The sequence below is a fragment of the Thermobia domestica genome, chromosome 7 (genome assembly GCF_964235325.1).
Source record: "Thermobia domestica chromosome 7, izTheDome1.hap1.1, whole genome shotgun sequence".
In the NCBI taxonomy this organism is placed as follows: domain Eukaryota; kingdom Metazoa; phylum Arthropoda; class Insecta; order Zygentoma; family Lepismatidae; genus Thermobia; species Thermobia domestica.
In genome coordinates, this window is record NC_137460.1 from 211,844,590 (window position 1) to 211,870,734 (window position 26,145).

At 36.2% G+C, this 26,145-nt stretch overlaps 1 protein-coding gene across 1 annotated transcript in view; it reads right to left on the bottom strand.

The window, feature by feature from the left end:
* The window catches only part of LOC145690710 (cell adhesion molecule Dscam1-like), a 934,280-nt gene that overhangs the window by 606,883 nt on the left and 301,252 nt on the right, over positions 1–26,145 (bottom strand). The window contains exon 4 of the mRNA XM_081765878.1: positions 18,677–18,819. Within this exon, the coding sequence (XP_081622004.1) occupies positions 18,677–18,819 (143 nt within the window). The remainder of the gene's footprint in view (positions 1–18,676; positions 18,820–26,145) is intronic.

Here is a 26,145-nt window from a genome sequence, read left to right on the forward strand (position 1 = left end):
GGTAAGCTTACTTTTTCGTATATATTACTTTACTATTAGTTAATGTGTATTAGTTATTTTATCAACTGTAAATTTGGAGTAAGTAATACTTCCTGGGTAAACTTTACAATACACGCTTCAGCTGCGCATCGATATGTATTACCGCTTTGAAGGGTGTAGTAGAGTAGGGTACGGTACAATTATTTGGTCAAAATTACCAATGGCAACCAAATACCAGGTTCCTGCAACCAAACAAATCGTAACGAAATGGTTTCGTGGTGGTGACGAAACGTTTGGTTGGCACTATATTGACCAAACGATTTGGTTACCAACACCTATTTTTTGGTCAATCTGACCAAACTTTTTTTAGTGTAGATATGTAGTAATAATTGGAACATCGATGGGTTTATTTATTTTATTTATTATTTCGCTCTGTTTTACATGTCGAGGTTAATGATATATGAAGAATTTTCAACTACCTAAACATGATACAAAATCCAAAATTCAGAGAATATAGTTTACAATAGCAAAAACATTAGAAAGTAAAAAAAAAATACACGAAACAGACGCTCACTCACACACACACACACACACAAACACACATAACACACACAAATATTATAGTGCTACACTAGAATACATAGTATTACAATATATAATAAATGGTTAAATTTTATTTCCTTATGACGAGCTTCTCTATTGGTTCTTCTGTCTGTGTGTCCATTCAACACTGCTTCGATAACAATAAATTGTAAACTGCTTTTCTGAAAGATGCTAGAGAGTATGACTCATGTACCGAGGTTGGCAAAGCATTCCAATCACAACACATTGAAAGTATGTACGACTTCAGGGAATAAGTAGATTTATGAACAGGTGTGGCAAGCTGGCTAAACAAAACGTGATCTGGTGTCCCTTTCATGGAAATCGCTTACATAATGGATAATCCGAAATAGATTACATAAAGAGTAGCCCTGAACTTTCTGAAAATAAGTTTTCCAAAACTAACTCCAGAAATACATACTTTTTTGTCGTAATTTTATCCTTAAAACATGTATAAGATGCTACTGTTCTGTTCCGAAAAAAATAAAGTGATTTCCAGAGGGCGGATTGGTTTAGTGTACGTAAATAACATTTTCCTCCAAACAGTAAGTTTCTACTATCTTACGACCTCCTTAATGACAAATATCTTACTTTCGGAACACTCTATATCAGAGATGGGCGCCCTCAGAGATGAACACACTATATCAGAGATGAAGTCGTAAGGCCCGCCCTCATACTTGTAAGTGAGAGAGAGGGTGAGAATATACTTTGAGAGCGAAGATGAGAATATAGTTTGTAATGGTTTGAGGGCTAGTTTGAGGAAGGAAAAAGGTGAAAACATATTTTGAAGGTAAGGATGAGAATATATTTTGAGGGCGAGAGCGAGCAAGGGAGAAGACGACGATATTTTTGAGGACGAGGGTAACAATTCATATAGAGGATCAGAGTAATTGAAGGTGAAGTTACGAATCCACTTTGAGGGCGAATGAGGGCTAGAAAAAAAATGTCTACTTTTGCCCACATACATTGTAACTTTTGCTCCATTGACCCTCAGTTGCTTACCACAAAACCACAAGTATCGCTTTCGTAGCTGTAGTACTGTACGTGATCTTGATGCACGGTTATGATGATTATATGCCTTTCTTCGCAAGTTGTCCTCCCCTATCCGTCATAAATTTATGTTAAAAAATTAAAATCTTTTTAGCAAGTACTGGTATTATTCAGGGTGTCCCAATAAAACGTATACGCTGTTTAACATTTTTTTACCTTTTACATTTAAATGTTAAACTTTTTAACATTTCATAACTGTTAAAAATTATACTTCCAGCAGGATTTCCAACACTTTCTCACTATCGCGACTTAAGAGCCTATCTTGACAAACGCCTGGCAAACAGATGGATTGAACGAAAAGGCAATATCGACTGCCCTCCACGGTTACAGGATTTGACCTCTATGGATTTTTTTCTGTGGGGGCATGTCAAGCACAATGTTTATAAGACAGGACCAGCTACAATCAATGACTTGAAAGCAGTCATTAAAAACGAATGGGCCCAAATACCAATTGCAACGTGGATTCCATTCGTCAGTGTTACCTGCTTTGTTTGGGCAACAATGGACAACAATTTGAACACTTTCGATAAAGGGATGGTTTCTACATTCGTTCACATGACATTTGAATTTTGAAACATTCGCGTATTATAATAATTATTAGTGTTACAGTCATTCAAAGACTGTACACATTTTACTCTGACATTCTCTATTATTTGCTATGTTTATAATGCGTTTCTCTCTGGGAAGATCTTTATGATGTAATAGATAAAGTTATATGAATGTGTTATTTATATGTATGTATAATATGTGAACTTAGCATTTCAAATATGTACATTATTATTATTATTATTTAATAGCGAAGATGTTTGTGTTTATTTTCGTGGCTAAATGTCTAGCCTTCTTCCATTCCGTGTAAGAGATCTGAATTCGATCTCAGGCAGAGCCGTAGGTAGACATTTCAGCGCTCGAGGCGAAGTAGAATTCAGTGCCTCCTACATTCATCTCAGCAAGCTTTTTCCGTCTGTCGATTTTCTTTTCATTTCTTCTTTCTTTCTCTTCTCTTCTCTCTCTGTCTCCTGGCCGCGGTGGCTCAGTGGTAGAGCGTTCACCTCTGGTGCTCGGGGTTACGGGTTCGATCCCAGCCCCCGCCAAGTGGACTTTGTAGTGGACAAACACCGTGTGCGTGGGTTTCCTCGGGGTTCTCCCGTTTCCTCCCACTTTCTTCATTCCACCATTTCATTCATTACTCATCATCACCGTCTCCTTTAGCCTAACTGGCATGACCGTGGGACGTAAAACTCAAAGATCTCATTTCATTTTTCTCTCTGTCTCTCTCTCTCTCTCTCTCTTGTTTTCCACATATAAGAAAAGCAGATTTTGTTGTTCAGCTAGGCTGAGTTTTTACCAAGCTACTTGGGCAGACCATTGCAAATAGCCCAAAGAAGTTATTATGTATCCTTTACAAATAAGAGCTATTTTCAAAAAGCTCATTTTGGACTTTTTGTTAAATTTGACAAAATTATCTTTGGTTGATAAACAGATCCACTTGGTGAATAGTTATGGAAATGCTTTCTAAAAGTTCAAAATGGGTGACAACATTAATTTCGAGTAGTAATTGCAAACTTTTAAAATTTTATTCTGTATGTGGCCACACAAATGGCATTCTAATTTAAATTCGATTATTGTAAAAAAATGTAAAATGTAATGGAAACTCAGAAGGAAGAAAAAATATCTTCGCGATCAAGTAGTCAATGGAGTAAATAAAATCAGTAGTAATGATCAGTCCGAAAGAGACTAAATTCTTTGGTTTGAGTTCTGACCCCTTAAAACTCTATTCTACAACTGCTTGAAGTTCGAAAATGTTATTGTTTCTCTTTTTTACCTTCAATTTTACAACAGCTTGCGTGTGTCTCTTCGTTCCTCTCATTTTCACACCTTCATTCTCACCATCGGGATTAATCCGATTGGGTAGAAACTGATCATCAAACTGATCTTCATCAAAACGCCAAACATATATTTCAGACTTTGACTGTTTTTGATTTTGCAAATAGTCCTGCGTACACAATAAGTCATTACTCGACATCTTGTATATCATATCATTAAGCAATCATATATAATAATATTTTTAAGTAATAGGTTAAAACTTGTTGTGACTCTTGTGAAACATTTGGGTTGCGAGCGAAGCGAGCAAGAGAGTTTCCTCCAAATCTATTTCTTTGCAAACGGGCATTAATATTGATTTGGTAGGGCGCCAATACTTTTACGGGGCCTCGCGTCGATTACTCTTCTCTAACACTTTTTTTCTTTCTTCTTGCTCGTTCGGCAGCCTTGCTATCAGTGTTTGGGGCGGCGGCCCCGCTCACCCCCTCGTAGCTACGGTTCTTGTCTCACGTTAATGTAAATGTGGTTATAAGTTCACGTCCGAAATGTAGTTAAGTAAACTTCAAACAAGCAAACAAAAAACATTTTAATTCTGTCTAAAAAAAAAAAGGATGTATTTATTGTAAAAGTTTGAAACTTATCAGCGGCGAGTGGACAATGAGAAATACTAGTCAATATTCTTGCTTGCTGAAGGCAACGACACAAAAATAATAAAATGGAGAAGAAAAAAGTAATGAGAAAATAGCTGCTGAAAACAAAGGCGTGAAAACAAAGTATAACATAGACTGAACATTAACTTCACTGCGAAACACTAGTTGTCGCGCCTTCTTTTGTTTCTCTTTGTTTTCATTTCCTCTTTCGATTTTTCTTTTGTTATTCTGTCGTCCAATACACACGTTCGTGATCAAATAAATGCTCATTTTCTCATCAACGTTATTTCTCTCTCACTTTTATCTCAATCCGTTGCTAAGCAACGGAAAAAGTACTCTTTGTTTTTACGGTCCTCAGAACCCTGAGGCAATACAAAAGAGTACACAGAACTCAAGTCACCTAGCAACTGTTTCGGGAACGTTCGAACAAGACCAAAAGTGATTCCTCCCCATTCCTGAAATTTTCTTCTTTCGATAACGTCATAATAAAGAATAGGTGAATGGGAGGAACTCATATTACTCCTTCAAACAAAGCAAACTAGTATCATACAAAGTAATATTGGTGATTAATATGAGAAAATTAAAATTAGAAGATACATAAAACCATTGAGTGTTGCTTTGGCCTGGATGTGAAATTGAGCACAAACTCTCAGATAGGCAGCCGAACACCCTGAAAGTTTTATTGGAAGGAGTCCAAACTTTGGGTCGGGAGGGTGTCCAATACCACAACACACTATACAGACGTAGACAAATTATTAGCAATTTTTTGAAATTCGTGGTAATTTGTTGATTTATTGTATTTCGTAAATTTTGTTGAAGGGAGCTAGTCATTTGTGAGACACCACAGGACAGTGTTATCACTGAGCGACATTTATAAGTTGTTTACGAATTTTTACATGGCAGTTGAGTGATGCTTCATCCAGTAATCTGATGCAACATGATTAGACGTAGTTTTCAGGCGAGGAATGTTTGAATGGAGGAAAATCCCACGGGGCAAGTAAATTTGTCTTCGGAGATAAAATCACTGATAATATTCAGTTTAAAACCTTTCTTAATAGGGAAAGGACCTGCTGAAGCAGTTAATGGTTCATTTACGAATGCCTTGTCTGCATATAGGTGGTTCAAGTGTGATTTAGTGTGTTTGCTTGGAGAGGCTTCTATAAATTGCTGTGAACTGTGGTTTTGGAGCAATGAGTACGAGAAAAGATGTGTCTCCAAAGAAATGAGGGATAATTCCGACTCTGTGGAACTTGAAAAGCATGTTCAAGTTAGAGATTATCTGAAACGTAGGGGCCAGTGCATCATATGTTACAAGATTTGCACAAAACTTACGCCGTGAGAATGCGTCGTCACCAAACCGTAAAGGTGTTTTCGGCCGAAAATCATCCCTATCAGTCTATGCAGACAGACTGCTGGTAAGGGAATCAAGAAAAAATTGCCTAGTAACTTCTACACAACTACATGGAATGCTCACAAATGCTAGTGTCCATGTTTTATCAAGTACTGTTCATCGCAGATTGTTTGAGAGAGGGCTGAAAGCTAGGCGTTCGAGAATGAAATAACAACTGACTCCATTAATGGTGAAGAAACGATATCAGTGGGCCAGGGATCACCAGGATTTGACTGCAGATGATTGAGAAAACATGTTTTACTTCTCATTTGAATGTAATAATAAATAATTTATCATTTAAGTGTAATTTGATAGATTGCAAATATACAGGTTGCTAGTTTTTTTGGTTTCTGAACGAATTTTAATGTGATTCATGTGGACTTCAGTAATTTTAAAATTATTGAAACATGGTTATTTATCCACAGGTTGTATTCAATGATGAGACCATAATTTCTGTAGAAGAAGAGAACTCCCAGTATGTGAGAGGAACCGAAGGTGAAGTCTTTAAGACAGATTATGTAAGACAAAGTGTGAAATCTACAACACGAGGGATGATATGGATCTGCATTAGTGTGAAAGAAACGGGACATCTCTATGAATAGAAGGGAATATGAACGCAAGGCAGTATCAAAAACTCACCATAGAACATATTCTGCCACAGTTTGCCACAATCTGGGGACCCGATTTTTATGCATGATAGTGCATCGTGCCATAAGGCTAAGGAAATTTCCAAGTCTTTGGAGAAGAAAGGCGTTCTAGTCCTTCCGTGACCTGGGAACAGTCCAGATATGAACGACACAGAGTCTCTGTCGGCCTTCCTGAAGAAAAAAAGTTGCGAAACAAAATCCAACTTCAGAAACCAGCTAATAAAAGTGGTGAATAATGTATGGCAGGGAGAGCCAGAAAATAAAGAACTTTTACTGTATGTTAACAAACCAGATTCCAAAACGAATACAGGCACGATGTCAAGTCAAGGGTTTCCATACAAAGCACTGAAATACTGTAACAGTACGTAGAATGTAGTGGGATACAAAATTATTCAAATATTAAAATGTTTACAGACGTATTCTTATTTTAATATGTGATTTTCTTCAATTTTTATGTGAAAATTCTAAAATTGCTAATAATTTGTCCACGTCTGTATGTGTGAAGTATTGAACGGGTACTATTGTGCAGCCAAAAAGACTATAAGTAATTGTAAAATATTTCCACCTATATTTTAAGATAAAAATAATACAATTTGATTGTTTTCATAACAGAAAGAGTGAAGATAAAGTGCAAGACCAAATTTTCATGCTACATCAATCATTTCCCTGTTAAGCAAGTATAGTTTATATTAAGAAAGTGTACAAATGTACGTGGAGTTAGGAAGTTTTGGAGGAGTCAGGATCTGATGGACTTTCCCGTGAGTGCGCCCCTACAGAGAGACAAGACTTAAAGGAGTAAGGAGACACTTTTGAGCTAAATACTTGTTGCAATAATGCACCGAAAAAGCGGTGAATTGAGAAATTTAGTAGTGCACAATTTCACAATAGACACACGGGTTGTTGGAACGCAAAACGGTCTCCCATCCAACAAATAATTTTTACAGCCATTATCTATTTATTGTTCCACAAAAGTCTACGTGTTGGGGTACATAAATTGTTGAGTAAGCCTACTCTTCGTCCAAAACAATGGAAATCATGTTATATATTACCCGAGACTTCTCGTAGATTCAAAATATCTTAGTAACAGTACTTCTGTTTCTTGTTTTTGCCTCGGGCTAAACAATTCAGTTCAAATATGATTAGGCACTATCCCAAAAAGTATACAGTCCGGGTGGGAATGAGCGTGAACTCCAGAGTACCAGTGAATGCAGCCCTATTTAGGATATCGAGTCCGACCTTCGAACAAACGCGAGCCCAATGACAGTTAGTAAGCTGGAGATGGAGCGAGTGCGAGCCAGATATAACGTGAAGCTTACTGAGAAGAATAAGCGCAAACCACATTGGCAAAATAGTGTGTCTAAGCACATGGAATTGAATGAAATCCCATTCGAAAATTGACCGTCTCTGCTTCGCTTACCGAGCGAAGTAGCTCAAGTGGTAGAACGTTGGCTTCGCATTCGGGAGGTCGTGGGTTCGAATCCCGCTGCCGACCATCTTGACTGAGGTTTTCCAGGGTTTCCCTCAGTCCTACCAGGCAAATTCCGGGATGGCACTTTCTAAACAGGCTCTGGTCGATACCTACCCAAATCCTTTCCATTGTTATTGTTGTTGGATATCCAGTGTAAAATGGCCTCTAAGCTGTACCTGGTGATTATTAAATAAATAAATAAAAATAAATTACAGAACTGCTGAATCCCGGTCTTCCTGTTACATATGGATATAACAACGATTGAATAGTATCAGGTTTGGCAGTGATTTACTGTAAATCTACTAAAATCTAAAATACTTTAGGTACTTCTAAAAGTAATATGCTAATAGCTTTTAGCAGTGTGTCTGTCACTGGTAGTAGAAAACACGATCTGATATGTAACAGAGTAGTTCTCTCATATATACAGTACATAAGTGTGTAAACAATTTATTCAAGAAGAACTATCAATTATTATAGACATACTTTCAACAGCCACAAAAGTTAGTTTCTCTTTTTACTATTTTCTCAGAAAGCATAAATTAGAAATAGAATTTATTATTAAGCATGTCAGTTTATTAAGCTTGATGTGATATATTAAAAGATATTACCTATATATATTTTACATTTGGTCAATATTTTAGTTAAATACAAAGTAAAGTTTAATCCTCGGAACGTCAAGATAGATCATTTTTGACCTATGTAAATTTCTCGTGCAAGAATGAGGTTATTTTGTCCAGCATAGAGGTAACAACTACACTAGTCTTAATATTTTAGAAAACACAATATGCATAAAATAGTTTGGTGCATTACTCGATGTAAGATTAGCCTATTCTGGAAAACTAATCAAATTTCTTATGAGAAATGAACATGTGCAAAAAGGTGCCTCGTCTTGACGTTCCGAGGGTTAAGACTTTAATCATAATTTTCATAATCATAATATGAATCAAACTACAGACTGGTCTTGGGACTGTACTAACGAAGAGGATAATAGGTGTACAGTCGGTATCAGTATGTTTCTTGGTATCAGTCTTTCCTCAATAACAGTCGTGGTTCTTGGTCAGCCTTAATGTTTAGGACTGCAAAATAACTCGTTTCTGTTAGTTTTCTTGAAACCCACTCATCCACTTTGAGATCAAAGCATATTATTCAGTTCTACTGAGTGAGATCTGTCGATTGATGTTTTTGTTTCGTTTTAACGCTAATAATATTGCTCCTAGAATGTATTTAACTTTTTATATTATTGTTATTATTGATTCAATTCGAGCCACCATCATGCACTTAATTTATTCTATATTCACCAAATGCATGCCAAACTGTTAGAAAAATAGTAATATTTTCTGCACTGTTGCCCTAAAATTCATATCGTTAGCATATGAAGAGTCCAGGGAAAAAAGAGGGTGTCCACTTTTGGGCGAAATATAGATTTGCATACCATCTTGTAGAGCACACTGAGTAGTTTTATTCAATGTATCAAAACGGGGGAAAAGATTTACGGTTAGCCTACTATAGCCGCTTAAAAAATCCTTGTAAAGTGGAGAAAGTGGGTATCATCATCACTTAAGTGGAAAAAGGGCACATTAATTTTACTCTTATTTTTCTGCTTCTTTTGTCGATAAACTGCGTTTTAAAACTCACCTACGTTGAAAATTTGGTTGACATCGATCGGGTAGTTCAAGAGATATTAACTCACGATCATAGCCACTTATATATATTTGTATCTCCCCCTTCTCACGTTGCCCTACATTGCTCCGTCAAAGTGGAATGATAAAAAAAAATTCCAAGCACGAATCTCTTCTTCTATGTTAGAAACTTGATCGAGATTGGTCATTTGGTTCAAGAGTTATAAAGTTTTATTTATTTTTTTTAATAATTCCTCCTTCTCCCTTTCCCTAAGTTCTATCGTCAAAGTGAAATGATAAAAACACAACCACGGCAGAACCTCATGAATGTTGAAAATTTGATCGAAATCGATCGGGTGCTCCAAGAGATTAAGAGTCACAAACATAGTCACATTCAACTTTTAATATAGATTATGTTTAAAATTGGTCCAAATACGTTGAATGGCATGGTTTCTAGTTGAGTACATGTAAAAGCGTGACGAACACATGGACAGATATGGAAAACCCATTTTTGAGCCATGAAACTTAAATTCATTAGAATCTAGAATTCGATTTTTACCATTATCACCACATTTTCTTCTTTCACCGCTGGAATGTGAAAATGAAATGAAATGAAATCTTTACGTTTTACGTCGCACAGTTATGCCGATTAGGCTTAAGGAAACGGAGATGATGAGAAATGAAAAAAAGGGTGGAATGGAGGAAGTGGGAGAAACGGGAGAACTCCGACGAAGCACACAGTTTTTGTCAACCAGAACGTCCACTAGCACGATGTGGGATCCAACCAAAGACTCCATGCCCTAGGGGTGAAAGCTCTACCACTGAATCACCGCGGCCGCGAATGTGAAAATAAATAGACCTACACCGACAAATGAGGTGATAATCTGCCATTCCAAAAATCGAAGTTATGTTTAATATGTTGTTATCATAGAAAAAATAGCTCATCCATATATATACATGTGTGTGTGTGTGTGTGTGTCTCCTTTCCCTCCCCTAAGTTACGTGGTTCAATTAAAATTTAAACGCCATCTGAAATGTCACTACATATCTCAGCGACCAAGAAAACTATGGATTGGACACTACGCACGGCGAGAACTATGGGTTCTTTGCACGGACAGAAGACGTTTCATTTTGGGCATAAAGAGAAGAATTTGGATTTAAACGGCATCAGAAATTTCACTGTTCGTCTCAGCGACGCCGAAAACTATGGATTCGCCACTAATATCGGTAATTTTCTATCATTTTTAAATATCTCCCTCTCCCCCCTAAGCTGCAATGTCACCGTGAAATAATAAGAACACTCCCTGACTCAAACCTCATACACGGTTGAAAATTTGATCAAGATTGTGGTTCAAGAGTTATTAAATCACAAAAGTAGTCCTTTTTCATTTTTATATACTTTCCCTTCCTCTCCCCTAAGTTGTACTGTCGAAGTAAAACTACAAAAATTATCCGAGGCCCGAACCTTATCTATTTGACATATTTGACTGAGATCGGTCTCGCAGTTCAAGAGTTTATAAGTTGTATGTATTCGGCACTAATATAGTCCATTTCCGATCATTTATATATATATGACCCTCACCCTCCCCTAGGTTCTACCGTCAAAGTGAAATGATAAAGACCATCCCAGGCCCGAACCCCAATTATGTTGAAAACGACCCTGCACAGTCCTTATGGAAATTTTATTTCGGTCAAAATGACTGAAACCGTGATATGTTGTAGATAAAGTAATCACGAGAAAAAGCCTCACTAGTCACAACCAACAATTACTGACCGTTTGGCTAAATCAGGGCCACTTTTTCGAAACCAGCAGAATATAACGGTATTCTGAATTTTGGTGGAATTGCTTCAAATCGTGATATATTGTGATCCTGAGGAAAAGTTTCAATAGACACAACCACCAAACACTGACCATTTGGGCACTATGGGACCCGATTTATATTAAAAATAGCCTAAGATATGACGATATTTTGGGATTTTGGTGGTATTGTATGAAACCCTGAGAAGATTTAAATCTTAACAACCGCGAAAGGGATGGGAGAAGTAGAAGCCATCATCATTTAAGTATATATAACATCCCGATATTCATCTTTTCGGACAAAGGAAAACCCTGGAAAACCCTAGACAGGATGACCAATCCGGGCCGAACCACTCGAACGTGAACAAATTCTCTACTAACTGACGTATCTTGACTCGGTAACCACAGAGTGACAGTTTTTCTGAGGATCACGACATATCACACTTTCATTCATTTTCACCGAAATCCAAAATATTGCTATACCCGCCTGTTTTAAAAAATCTGGAAATGTAGTGATCAGACGATCAATAATTGACGGATGTGTCCATTACGATTTTTTTTATCGCGATCAGAAGACCTACTACATATCAGCTTTTCATTCATTTTACACCGAAATCCAGAATATCACTATATGCGCTTGCTTTCAAAAAAGTAGTCTGGCCCTGGCAAAATGGCCAGTGATTGATGGCTGTGTCCATTAAGTTCTTTTCTCAGGATCACAATGTTTAAAACATATCACAGTTTCAAGTAATTCCACCGAAATCCAGAATATCGGGAGTTTCGGCTGTTTTTAAAAAAAGTGGGCCTGTAGTGGCCAAACGGTCAGTGATTGGTGATTGTACCCAGTGAGACTTTTCCTCATGATCACTATATCTACAACATATTACGGTTTCCGTAATTTGAACCGAAATCCTGAATATCGGTATTTTCGGCTATATTCAAAATAGCGGCCCTATAGTGGAGAAACGGTCAGTGATTGCTGGTTGTGCCCGTGAAGACTTTTACTCAGGATCTCAATATCTACAACATATCAAGGTTTCAGTTATGTTCACCAAAATCCAATTTCCATAAGGATTGTGTGGGGTCCTTTACAACATAATTGGGGTTCGGGCCTGGGATGGAAAATTTTACCTTCAAAGTAAACTACCTCTTACGGATTGCTTTCTTCGGGACAAGCGAGTTATGCCGTTTTGTAAAGTTACTACTAAAATGATTATTAATGGATTATGAACAGATTCGTCTCAGTTATTGTGAGAAATTAGTGAGAAAATTGTAAAAAAAACACTTCACTCCTTGAGGAAACTACTACTCGATTTTCTTTTTGGACAAACGAGTTATACAGTATCGTTAGATTATTAACGAAACACTTCTTTACGAAATATGAACAACATTGTCTGAGGCGTTAATGGGAAATCCATCGAGGGAAAACTCATTCTACGGGTAAACTCCCACCTTCACTCACACTTCTGAATGTTTACATGACAAATAAGTAATGTCATATTGTTAGGTTATTAGTGAAATATTTATTTATGAAATCTGATTGAGAAAATTGTGCGAAAAGAATTCATTCCATACTGTAAATTAAATCTTTTATATTTTTTTCAGAGCGATGATTCATATTACGGTGTAGAGTTGTCAATAAAATATTATTTATAAAAAGTAAATAAACTCGTTAAAGCTGTTTTTTTTTGAGACAATTGAATTATTTTAAATTTTCGTCCTTCTGTAACCTATCCTTCCCCATGCCGTAAGCTTCGATGGATTACCGATGGGCAACTAGCGACATCTCGCCACAAGTTGGCGGTCACGCAGCGACGATCCACGGTTGCCCCATTTCCATTTTGAAAATTATACCACCAGTGGCGCACCAGCGGCAGAGATGCGACGAAACGTCAATGAACCACAATATGTGAATTCCCTGTATGCGTAATTTATTTACATTAAGATGAGTCTAAAAAGCATTAAGAAATAGGACGCCGGGGTGGGCGCGAACCAACAACCTTATGATTACAAAGTCCATGATTTTCTGACTAGGCCACGGAGGCTAAGAAGAAAACGTTACTTATAGAGGGATAAATCATTAATATCTTTCTAATAATGTTAATCAGAGTGCTGCTTTAACTGTGTATATTCAACGATAATCGTTTGGGATTAGATAAAATTAGTTCACCATGTAATTTTGTAAGAAAATAACACTCGTTTATTTACTTTATTACAAAGTTCTCCCATATTTATTTTAAAATGATCGGCGACAATCACAATCAAAAACGCAATTATCTCAAGATTTTTCACTTCATGAGGTAGAGGCAGAAATAACCTAAACGTGTGACTACCAATTTTTGTTACACAATACATCCAGTGGAACACATTCGAAAAAAATACATAAATTCAGTTCCCTTACATTATTCTATATTATTGGATGCTGGATTAATGCGGTTTATGAGACCTTACAGTCTATTGTTTCCTATGTATCATTTGCTTATTTTATAGTTGTCATAGTTACTTCCTAGCCATCTAGATTATACTAATTTTCATATCTATTATTCTAAGGAGTTATCAATATGAATTTACCCACTTTTATACGTGTAACACTCTGCAAAAAAATGGTACGTGCAAATTTTCTTTTAACCTTTCAGCATGTCTAAAGAAAGAAAGTAATTCAAAGATTCTTTTCATTATCCCCCATTATTTTCGTGAATTAGTAAAAGACTCCTACTAAGAAGTTTATATATATATATATATATATATATATATATATATATATATATATATATATATATATATATATATATATGTAGTGAAAATTGATTAACATAGGAAATGCATTTCATAAGTTTTTAGCATTCTTTGCAGTTATTTCTACCTATTATATACACAATCTAACCATAAGCTTTTAACATTGATTCTCTATTAAATGTTTGTCACTGGTTTGGTTACATTTGTATATCCACAATAGCATTTTCTTGTACTTTGATCCATCTATTGTTTACATTGACACATTTAGATGATTAATATGTGTATGTTGAATTGAATAGTATAAGTACTTATTGCAGCTCTGCAAAAGAAAAGGCATAACGCTTTAATGGCCAGGATTGGGAATTATTCAATTATGAAAATCTAATTAGCAGCAGCTTAGCGTGGTTTCCAACGTAAGAAAATCCATGCTTTTGATGAATTATTATTGAATAATTATTTCATTATTTATATTAATGCAGTTATTCTTATTCAATGTATGCATCCACAGTTTCCATTCAATGTACGCCCACGCTACTTAGATTATTAATTAATATGAAAATGTTATAGAATAGCACTTACCTTTAAAAATCTACCATGCGAATGATACGGCTTTTCGCACTTGTAGTACATTAATGAATGAATCAATACAATGCTACAACATTTAACAAACTTGTTCTATACCTACTATAGTGGCAGGAAACTTAATAAGATTTAAGAAAAAACATTCGACATTCGACTACACTAGTTAACAAATTTAAACTTTTTGTTTGTTACATGAGAAAAATCTCCTGATCTTAAAGGAACTTTTTGCGCTAAATTCGAATATGCACTCGGTTTCTCTCCATCACATACAGTTTTCCCGTAACAGAGGGATTTTCGGGAAATTCCCTCAAAATTTTCCCTTTTTCAGATATTTTATTCCCCTAGTTCCTGTCCCCTTACATATAGTAACATAGAAATTATACCTAAGTATACCTTGATTTATATTTAATAAACCCTAAAAGTTTCGTAAAAATCGCTTTGTTCTTTCTAGAGAAATAAATATATTTGTATGTATACTGTGTGCACTGTTTATTGCACCTGATAGTAATGCTTTCAGATCTCCTGAGTTGGGGTAAAAACGATTTGCTTTATTACTACAAACACAGACATAAAAATGAATATTTACAATAGTTAACAACACACTTGTATTGCTCCCTGTAAATTGTACCGTGTCCTGCGAAAACGAACTAAGCGCCACTTTCATATTTTTGAGAAAATTACGTTTAAAGGTTAATGTCCAGCATTAGTGTAGCCGTAATCAAAAGTGAAATTATGTTTCTTTTTCTGGAAAGGTGTTGATTTTCCTCTCTTTTCGATTGAGCAAAACGTTCTAATGCTTATCAGGAACAAATCGTCGCATTTACGTGGATTTTCAAAATTTGGCGCTTAGTTCACTTTTGCATAACACGGTACAATTAGAAACGTGTATAAAAATAGAATGTACTTCCAACGTATATTTTTTTAAACGTACAGTATATGTATTTCTTAATACATATATATACAATTCTCCAAGTTTTTTCGTTTTGTTCATGAAATGGTTATCAATATTTGTTATCAAATGTAACAGAATGCAAAAGAAAGAAAGAATGGAATACAGACTTATTGTTGACAACAATGAACTAATGCAGTCTGAATTTTCCACTACGGTATCGTTTCTCCCCTCCCCCCGCGCATTTCTTTCTTTCTTGTGTTCTTGACACCTGGTGAGGGAGTTTTGTACATTTTTATATTGACGTGTGGTTTAACACTACTTCACTTTCAAAGTTGTCTTTGCTGCTAAGAGTGCTTTCATGTTTGATCTTAACGGCATTATACCCAACTAAGACCAGAAGTTTAGTTTGTGATCAGTACAATGGCGTCAAGAGGACGGCGTTCGTGTGTTAACTCACCAAATAGTTTTTGTTATGTGTGTGGCCAGTTTGTAGTTAAAGGACAGTGTAGATCCATTACGCCATCGGTGAAACTAGCATATTATATATATTTCGGATGTCGTGTGGGAGATCAGGACAAAACTTGGGCACCCAACATAATTTGTGCGTCGTGCTACGTCACTTTACTTGCATGGGCCAAAGGGAAACGGAGGTTCATGAAATTTGCTGTACCAATGGTGTGGAGAGAACCCACCAACCATCTGGATGATTGTTATTTTTGTCTCACAGTAGTTAAGGGACATCCTAAAAAAAGCAAATACACAATAAGTTATCCCAACGTTAAATCCGCAATTAGACCTATTCCGCACGGGGATGAACTTCCACTTCCCGAGCCCCCTACCAACTGGGAAGAGATATGGCCAAAAGACTCTGATGATGATCATGACCTTGATGAACCATCGACATCAACATGTACATCCAAGGATCCAACGTTCATCCCTGACTGTGTTCGCGAGCCACATTTCATCCGGCAATGTGAACTTAATGACCTAGTCCGTGATTTGCACCTGACAAAACAAGAGGCGGAACTTCTGGGATCAAGGCTCCAGCAGTGGAACTTATTGGATGCAGAAACGAACATATCAGTGTACAGGAAAAGGCATGTTCAATTTTCAAGCTATTTCTCAATGCAAGATAATGTGTGCGTATGTACGGATATAAATGGGTTGATGGCGGAGCTAGGAATTCCTTACGTTCCAGAAGAATGGAGGTTATTTATCGACGCGTCAAAGGTCAGCCTTAAAGCTGTCCTTTTACATAATGGAAATAAAAAACCTTCTATACCACTTGCGCACTCAGTGAAGATTAAGGAATCCTATGACACCATGTCAACTTTGCTAAATCTTATAAATTACAAAGACCATTGTTGGCAAATATGTTGTGATCTCAAGGTAGTTGGTATTTTATTAGGACTGCAGTGCGGTTACACGAAGTACCAATGTTTTTTATGTTTACGGGATAGCCGAGCTGATGACAAACATTATGAAGTGAAGGAATGGGAACCTAGAGTGGAATTACGTACCTGGAGAATGCAACGTCAAATACGCTCCTTTGGTAGATCCTAATAAGATATTACTACTGCCACTTTATATCAAGTTAGGACTTATGAAAAACTTTGTCAAAGCCATGGACACATCTGGTGAAAGTTTCAAGTATTTGCGAGATAAGTTCCCTAACCTGAGTGATGCTAAGATTTCAGCGGGAGTGTTTATTGGTCCCCAAATTAGGAAATTAATGCTTGATGATAGCTTTGACAGCAAGTTAAACAGTGCTGAGCTAGCTGCCTGGACAGCATTTAAGTGTGTTGTGCGCAACTTTCTGCGCAATAACAAAGCTGAGAGTTACACAGAAATCGCACAGGACATGATACAGAAATACAAAGAGTTGGGTTGTAGGATGTCTTTAAAAATCCACTTTTTGCACTCCCACCTCAGCTTCTTTCCTGCTAACCTAGGTGCTCTCAGCGACGAACAGGGGAAAAGATTCCACCAAGATATAATGGCAATGGAGAAAAGGTACCAGGGACGATTGGATCCTTCAATGATGGGGGACTATTGTTGGGGTCTTGTTAGAGAATGCAACATTTCTTACAAAAGAAGGAAGTAGTGTACGTTTTTGTAACCCAATGGAAGTTTCATATATTGTGATAGTTTTGATTGTCTTTTCATGACCTTTTGGTACATTTGTATTATTGTTTATTGTAAATTGTCACACTTGTAAATTATATTGTATTATATTTTATATATGTGTTTTTGGTAATAAAGCAAAACGTTTTACCTCAACTTAAGAGATCTGAAAGCATTACTATAAGGAGCAATAAACAGTACACACAGTATACATACAAACATATTTATTTCTCTAGAAAGAATAAAGCGATTATTATGAAACTTGGAGGGTTTGTTAAATATGAATCAAAGTATACTTAGATATAATTTCTATGTTAGTATATGCAAGGGGACAAGATCTTGGGGTGTAAAATAAACGAAAAGGGAAATTTTTGAGGGATTTTCCCGAAAATCCCTCTGTTACGGGAAAATCGTACGTGATGGAGAAAAACCGAGTGCATATTCGAATTCAGCGCAAAAAGTTCCTTTAAGAACAGGTATTTCCTTTTATGTAACAAAACCTTTGTTAACTACTGCTATTGAAGAATTAAATTCACATTCGACTGAACTAAACGCTACTGAACATTATGGTCCTTGGAACTCAGGTTATCTAATGTTAAATAGTGTTAAATATTTATGATTTATCTTTGATACAAAATTTAACTGGAAGCCACATATTTTCAATCTATATTTCATATATAAATTAAGAATTAAGAAGAGTTGATATTTAAAAATAATCGAAAGTGGTGGGTATAAGTATCGAATTCATAGCTTTCAGGGTCATTGAAATGAATAGGAACAATCTCAATGACGTTTACGTTCAGCCACCATCGGCTTGTAAGTAAGAATGATGTGGAAACAAAATAAAAAAAATGATCGATATTAGTGTCGAATCGATAGTTATCGGGGTCGGGGAAACGGTTTACCTCTTTGAAATGGCGTTTGGAACATATTTAGTATCTACGTCAAGTTGGGTTTTTGTCACATTACTTTGATTAAAATACGTATACTAGGGGCGGAAGCGTGTATCAAAAGTAATACCTTAAGTAGATCATCTTAAGGGCTTTTATCATTACACTTCCCTTGAAATGTGCATCTAAAGATGGAAGTTGATAAAAAATATTTTCCATAACCTTAGTGCGAAACAGACATTCAGTTAGTATCACGTAAAAATTAACTATGAGACTTAACGTTTTGAAGGATATATATAAACCTTTGATGTCGTAGTGATGGAAGAGTGAAGTGGTTCTTTGCAAACCGCCAATAGAATTCATTTCTAAATTCTTGTTCAGAAGTTCTACAAACTGAATGGACAATCAAAAAAAAAGAAAGGTTACTCACCAGCTCTGACTTTCACATCTCTGCTCAAGATGGCACCTCCAAGATTCGAAGCCTTACAACGATAAATTGTAGAATGAACGTCTTCGCGGTAGTCTTCTGCACGAAATGGTGGGAAAAATAAAGTCCCATTGCCAAGAGTTTGTCTGAAAAGACAAGAATACCAAAGTGATAAAATAACTTTCGTGGATTGATAATTCACTGAATATTTTTTAACGATAAAATTAAAGATTCTGACCTTGGAGAACCAAAAATATATAAAATATACAAAATTCTAATATATAAAGTATATATATATATATATATATATATATATATATATATATATATATATATATATATATATATATATATTAGGCATTCTTTACAATCGTTATCATATTTATGTAATATACAAATGGGAATCCGTAAATTAATCAAGGGACTGGAATTGCGTGCCCATACAATTCCACATGCGATTTCAAAGAAAAGTTAAAGAAATTTTAAAAAAAATGAGATGAAATGAAACTCTTCAGTTTAACGTCTGGCTGAGGAAGACGATGATTAAAGCAAGTGAATGATGGTAAAAAAATTGGTGGAATGAAAAAGTGGGAGGAAATGGAAATATCTCGAGAAAATCCGCGGACATGATGTTGTCCTCCACAAACTTACTTGGCCGGAGATTGAATCAGGGACCCCACCACCAGAGGTAAGCCCTCTACCACTAAGCAATAGTGCTTCCCAAAAATTTTAAGAAAGTGTACTAAGAATAGTGATGGACATATGTATTATGCTATCGCTCAGTTCTTCCGTTGGCTATACGTTTGGTAACAGAGTTCACAACACCATGCACAGAGGCTTACTAATTAAATGCCACCAGCTGGAGTTGGAAATATATCAGATATCTGGATTGGGAATGCCCAGACGGACATGATGTTAATGTGGGATGCCCAGACTGACGAGCTTAATGTGGGGAGTTGGTGAAGGTATGTTAGAGAGACCTCTGTACTACGTAAGGATCAGTGGAACGGCAGTATGCAGTGTACCAAGCAGACGATGATAGTGTAAAATGAGAAACCTCTTTGACTTATAAAGAAGAAAAAATATTGGCGCTTGGTTGTATGGTGACAGAACTGACAAGTGTGTCGCTGGGACAATATTCAAGGTGATGATGGCCTACAAAACTCAAGATAAAACTACATCGGCGAAAAGTAACAGTGGTTGAAAAAAACGGCTATAGGTCTCGCCAAGTATTAAAGCGGTTTATCACTCAGAGCCGTCGTGTGACTCCGGTGCTTCGAAGGAAGAATTCATCCCACAGCCTGTATTAACAATCACAGACAGCCACGAGTTACATGACAAGGACATAAGAGGTCGGATTGGATGGTCGATACCGCTGACATGGAACCATTACGGTGCTAATAGTACCACTTCTAATTTTAAACATGGAACATGGATTGCTAGTGACTAGGAACGTGAGATATAGTTGGTAGAGTCATGGTTCCCCTTGTTTCAAATTAGAAGTCTGTTTATGTGTGAAAGAGAACCAAAAAAGTGCATGCTCGGTAATGTCTCAGACTACACGGCTAGGGCTCTGTGAGCCGCAATATCCTAGTTTTCAGTAGATCCTATGCTTACTCTTATCGGTGAAGTCATTGCCCGTGATTATGCCATCATTTTAGGAGACTATGTGCATCTTATGTTTGGGTTATGATGTCATATACTAGAACGATAATGTGTACATTCACACAGGTATAGTTCTTGCGGCGTGGTTTCAGGAACATTGGAACAACGTCGAACACTCCTCCTGATAGACCTAATTCCCTTACCTGAATATAATTGAACATCTGTGGTCCGTTTTGGGGACACGAAAACGGTTTTTTCCCGTCCTCTCTCAGGGGACTGAGTGAAGCCCTACACGCGGAATGGAATAATATTCCACGTATTATCATTCACACTTTCAGTTACTTGTTTATACAACACATTTCAGTTGTTCTGAGGCCAAAAGGATGGTTCAACACCATAATCATCTAGTTAATTAGGATAATTTTGGGTAATATGGGCAGAACTAACAAGCAAAGGATACGATATCGGGACTCGAGTTGGGCAATAAGAATTATACATCCTTAAAGATCATAAAATAGTTAGTTATCAAGTTATTATCTGCAGTCCGCCAGTAAGGAAAACAGTGATGTGATTTCAAAGGTAATATTGAGGCCTATGGCAAACACAAGGAAGAAAGAAAGAAAGCGTTTGTCCCATCTCTCCTATGTATTTGGGAAAGTGAAATAGTGATTCAAACTACATATTCAAGCCACACAGTTGATGTGGAAAGTAGAAAAAATCGAATGATCCAAGCAGTTTGTACAATGTTTGTACAGCAAAAGCAGTTTGTACAGCATTTTACAACAACGAACAAAGACAACGAGCTTTACGACAAATCTGTTCCTGTTAATGTCACATTTACGAAGAAACTAGTCCCGGATGGATGCACAGGACAAAGCCCCTGGATGTGTACTTTTTCGGTCTTTATGAGAACTTTGTCAAATTCATCACTAACACAATCTCAGGACACGAACATTTGGTGCAGTGACATGTTCTTGAAACTCCAATCGTTTACGCTGTATCAGCTGTGCTCCTCTGTTCCGCAATATGGTTCGATTTGCTCTCTACAAACCAGGGTACCTGGATATAGAACAGGAAGTATTCCAGATACCCATTCAGTACTGCTTCGACACTCTTACCAATGAATTGTTTTATCACTCCGAGTCGATGGCCATTGTAAGATGTGCAAATAGTGCACAAACTGCTTTCATTTGGATCATTCGATCCTTACTACTCTCCACATCAACTGTATGGCTTGAACATGTCATTTGAATCGCTATCTCACCTTCCCAAATTCATAGAAGAGACGAGAGAAATGCTTTCTTTTCTGTGTTTGCCATAGGCCCCACTTTAACTTTGAAGTACCATCACTTTTTCCGTATTGGCGGACTGCAGCTAATAACTTGGCAATTAACTAACTATGTGATGCGTTTCAAGGATTATAACACTTACTGCGCAACTCGAGTCATGATGTCGTACTCTTTGCTTGTAAGGTTTTCAGAGTATCACTCATATTAGAAGTTATATCAAACTGAAATTATAAGTTAATAACATTATGTACACCAGTTGAAAGCTGGATACAAATTTGCAAGACGATTGTGCTGTTATTTTGTGCTATTTTGAAAAACAAATATGAGTAATTGTTATTTGATTTGCACATTTTGTTGTTTGTAAATGTCAGTATCATAGATCTAAGGAATTCGTGCATTACAGTCTTTTGAATCCAAAAATCAGTTGATTTATGGTAATCTACAGACATCATTACCACTACACATGAGAGGATGGAGCTGCCCGATTACATTCTAACCGCAGTAGCAAATTATTAAACATTATCAACACGTATAATACGGCATATTTATTGTGTACAAAATGGGCAGTTATAATAAACATGCACTGAACAATTATCAGATAAACAATGAACCATTTTTATATTATACATATCTTTCTCATTTTGAAAGACAATGTTTTGAAGAAAATATTATAAAATTATATATATTGAATTGTTATTGAATTATTATATTATTATATTACATATCTTAAAATTATGTATAAAGTTATATTTTACTTCAAAGTACACCTCTGTCTGACTTCAAATAATTGGCTACAATCAACTGACAAATCTCTCTTAAGACCACTGAAAGAATACACATTACAAATTTGTGCTAAATATTTAAATGCGTGATAACAATGGTCGACCTTTAACTAAACTTGGGTTTTGTCACATTTTGTCACAAGCGTGATGAAAATTGGCAAATGTGACAAACGCAGTCAACGGGTTCCGCGCTCTGCCTTTCTAATCCTAATGCAATAGCAAATGACACTTACGTGGGAAATAAACTTAAACATATGAGCAAAAGCTATATTTTACTTTTATCATATCATATACATTTAAATTTATCACATTTGGTTTCAATTCTAACATTGTAGTTTTCAAGTAGTTAAGAGTATTACAATTCACATTGTGTATTTTCTTTGTTAATACTTTCATGTATTTTATAGTGTTATTGTACGGCTTAAAGTTCAGTATTTAGTACAATTCCATCCATTATTTTATTTTACTCTTAGTTTCTCATGTATAATTTAAGTACCAATAAAAGGCACATGCTCATTTTATCCATAATGCCTGCCTATATTACACACACATTTTGTTAAACATGGGCAATTGCTGTAAGGTTAGTATTTTTAAGTTTCTCGACAAGTATTCAAAAATTTTTGAAAGCAAACTCTATGAGAGTAAACACAACGTATCAGTCTGCATTGCTGTAGTATTTGTTGCCAAATTATATTTTAATATCTATGAGAAATTTTAACATTTTTCTTTTATTACCCATATTGCCCAAAATTACCCTACACTTTTTAAAAAGTTTTTCCATTTTTATATACATACATACTATTGGCATGTGTCAGTATGTAATTGTAATAGCATTCGAAATGGATCAAACCATTCATTACAATTCGTGGAAATAGTATATTTTATTTAGGATTCACTCTTTCTTACTAAAAAAGTTGCGGTAGAACTAAAACTGTGTTAACTGATGCATAATTAACACATAAAAAGAACCATTACCTCATAGCTGACAAAGCAGTTATGTTTCACGTCTTTCATAATCGATATTGTATTTCTACCTTCAGCGGAAGTATATAAATTACATGCAGCTACGTAGATCATATAAAACGGAGTGAACTAAAAAGAATTTTAAACTAACATTAATATTAAAGAATTTTTTCATGTATTTGTTTCGTTCTGAATTTTTTTTAGAATGAAAACTTTTTTATCTTCAAGAAAAAAGGAAAAAGAAGAAAAAAGAAGCAGGTGGAAAGTCTCTCAGAAATATAGCATTGGTCAGAGAAAGGTGAACCAAACAGTGATGAATTGTCGCTGAAGATTACCACGAATTCTAAATCAAGTACCTCAACCAATCAATGCGAACGGTTCGTAGGAAACAAAACAAGGAGAAAAAAATGCAAACGTATTGGTCACACGGTGATTTTCCCACTCGAAACAGCCAACTGTTGAGGAATACGTTCAGAGAACAGGCCAACGCATGGACGGTATTCAAATAAAAACTCAATGCGTAACACAAATAAGTGCAGTAGTTCGCTTTTCCAAAGTTCATGTGAATTTCGAAACTGTTTCAGATGATAAACTTTGTGATGAATGGGAGAAAAAAAATATGTATTCCATAGGTTTGATCTGTGACTGTTATATGGAACAGGACACAAACACAGCATACCATATGATGGGACACACTAAATAAGGAAAAGAAGTCTGAATAGAGAAAAATATTTAGTCTCCTTAAAAAATTGGCATTTTACGTTTATGATAACTAACTAACTAACTAACTCTATGGCCTATGGAACCCGGAGGTTCAGTACCGCGTTCACAAAAGCTCCCCACTGACTTCTATCCTTAGCTAATTGCATCCAGTTTCTACTTTGTATTCCTATCTCTGCGAGATCCATCTTAATATTATCCTCCCATCTGCGCCTAGGTCTTCCTAATGGTCGTTTTCCTATGGGTCTACCAGTCAAGACTTTGAAAGCGTTTCTGCTTTCTTCCATTCTAGCTACATGACCTGCCCACCTAAGCCTCCTAGACTTGACGACCCTAACAATGTTGGGTAAACCGTATAAACTATGTAGTTCCTCGTTATGAAGCTTCCGCCATTCCCCATTCTCGTTCCTCTTGGGTCCGAATATTCTTCTCAGGATCCTGTTCTCAAATACTTTCAGTCTATGTTCTTCCCTCAGAGTAAGCGACCATGTTTCGCAACCATACAGAACAACAGGCATGATTATCGTTTTATATATTTTAAGCTTCAAATTTCTCGACAGAATTCGCGACGACAAGAGATTTTGAACCGAATAGTAACACGAATTCCCTGCTTTTAGTCGACATTTAATTTCTTCGTGAATATGATTTTCGTCTCTTAATATTGATCCTAAATATTTGAAAGTATCTACTTTATCAAAAGTATTATTTAATATTTTAACGCCTCCATAATTTGCCGTATTACGGTCCAGACGCACTTCCACGTATTTAGTTTTCTCTGCATTTACTTCTAAACCCATGTCCCTGCAAGCGTTTAATAAGATCTCTGCATTTCTTTCTACTGTTCTCCTATCATCCCCTATTAAATTTACATCATCAGCATATGCCATAACCTGGTGAATGCCGTTCAACTCTAGGCCCTGGTTGCTATCTTTGATTTTCCTTATGGCGTATTCCAGCACAAAGTTAAATAATAATGGCGACAACGCATCTCCTTGTTTCAGGCCATTTTCGACGTGGAAGCTCGTGGACAAAAATTTTCCTACCCGGACTTTACTTTGGGATTCACTTAAACATATCTTAATTAATCTAATTAGCTTTCTCGGTATTCCAAGCTCTGTAAGAACGTTGTATAACGTTTCTCTCCTAACCGAGTCGTAAGCCTTTCTAAAATCAATAAATAGTTGATGTACCGGGGTATTGTATTCCCACTTCTTTTCGAGTATTTGGCGAATGGTAAATATTTGGTCGATAGTTGACCGATTTCGTTTAAATCCGCACTGATAATCTCCAATAATTTCATCTGCGTATGGGGTCAATCTTGCTAACAGAATATTTGAAAGGATTTTATAGGATGTTGACAGAAGAGAAATGCCTCGATAATTATTACAGTCAGTTTTGTCGCCTTTCTTGTGAATTGGAACAATGATTGACTCTTTCCACTCTTGTGGCAATTCTTCCTTGTTCCAGATAAGGAGAATGAGTTTGTGTATCTTGTTCCACAATTTTTCGCCTCCAGCTAAAATTAACTCAGCCGGAATTTCATCTACACCCGGAGATTTGTGTTTCTTTAATTTCTTTATAGCGGCTTCCACTTCTATTTGATTGGGTTCTGGAATATACGGTTCTGCGGTGTGTATCTCCTTTTCTCCACGCACATTAGTTTTTGTCTGCGTGTTCAGCAAATCGTCAAAGAAATCTTTCCATCTGTTTAAGAGGCTATCCGTATCAGTGAGAACTGTTCCGTCAGATTTCTTTAATATATAAGCACGAGGTTGATAGCCTTTCTTAAATTCGCTGATCCCCTTATACATGTCCCGAATATTTTTATTTTTACTATTATCTTCAAGTTCCTTAATCTTAGCTTTCAAAAAATCCCGTTTCTTTGTTCTAAAAGTTTTGGAAGTTTCCCGCCTGATATCTGCGAAATTTTGTGAAGTTATTTCATTCGGATTTTGTAGCCAGCGTAATTTTGCCTGTTTTCTCTTCTCTGCTAGTTTAATGCATTCTTGGTCGAACCATGGTTTGTTCCTACGTATTTCCGCGTATCCCAATTTTTCTATTGCTGAACTTTTAATGCTATCTCTAATTTCAATCCAAGTATCCTCAACACTAG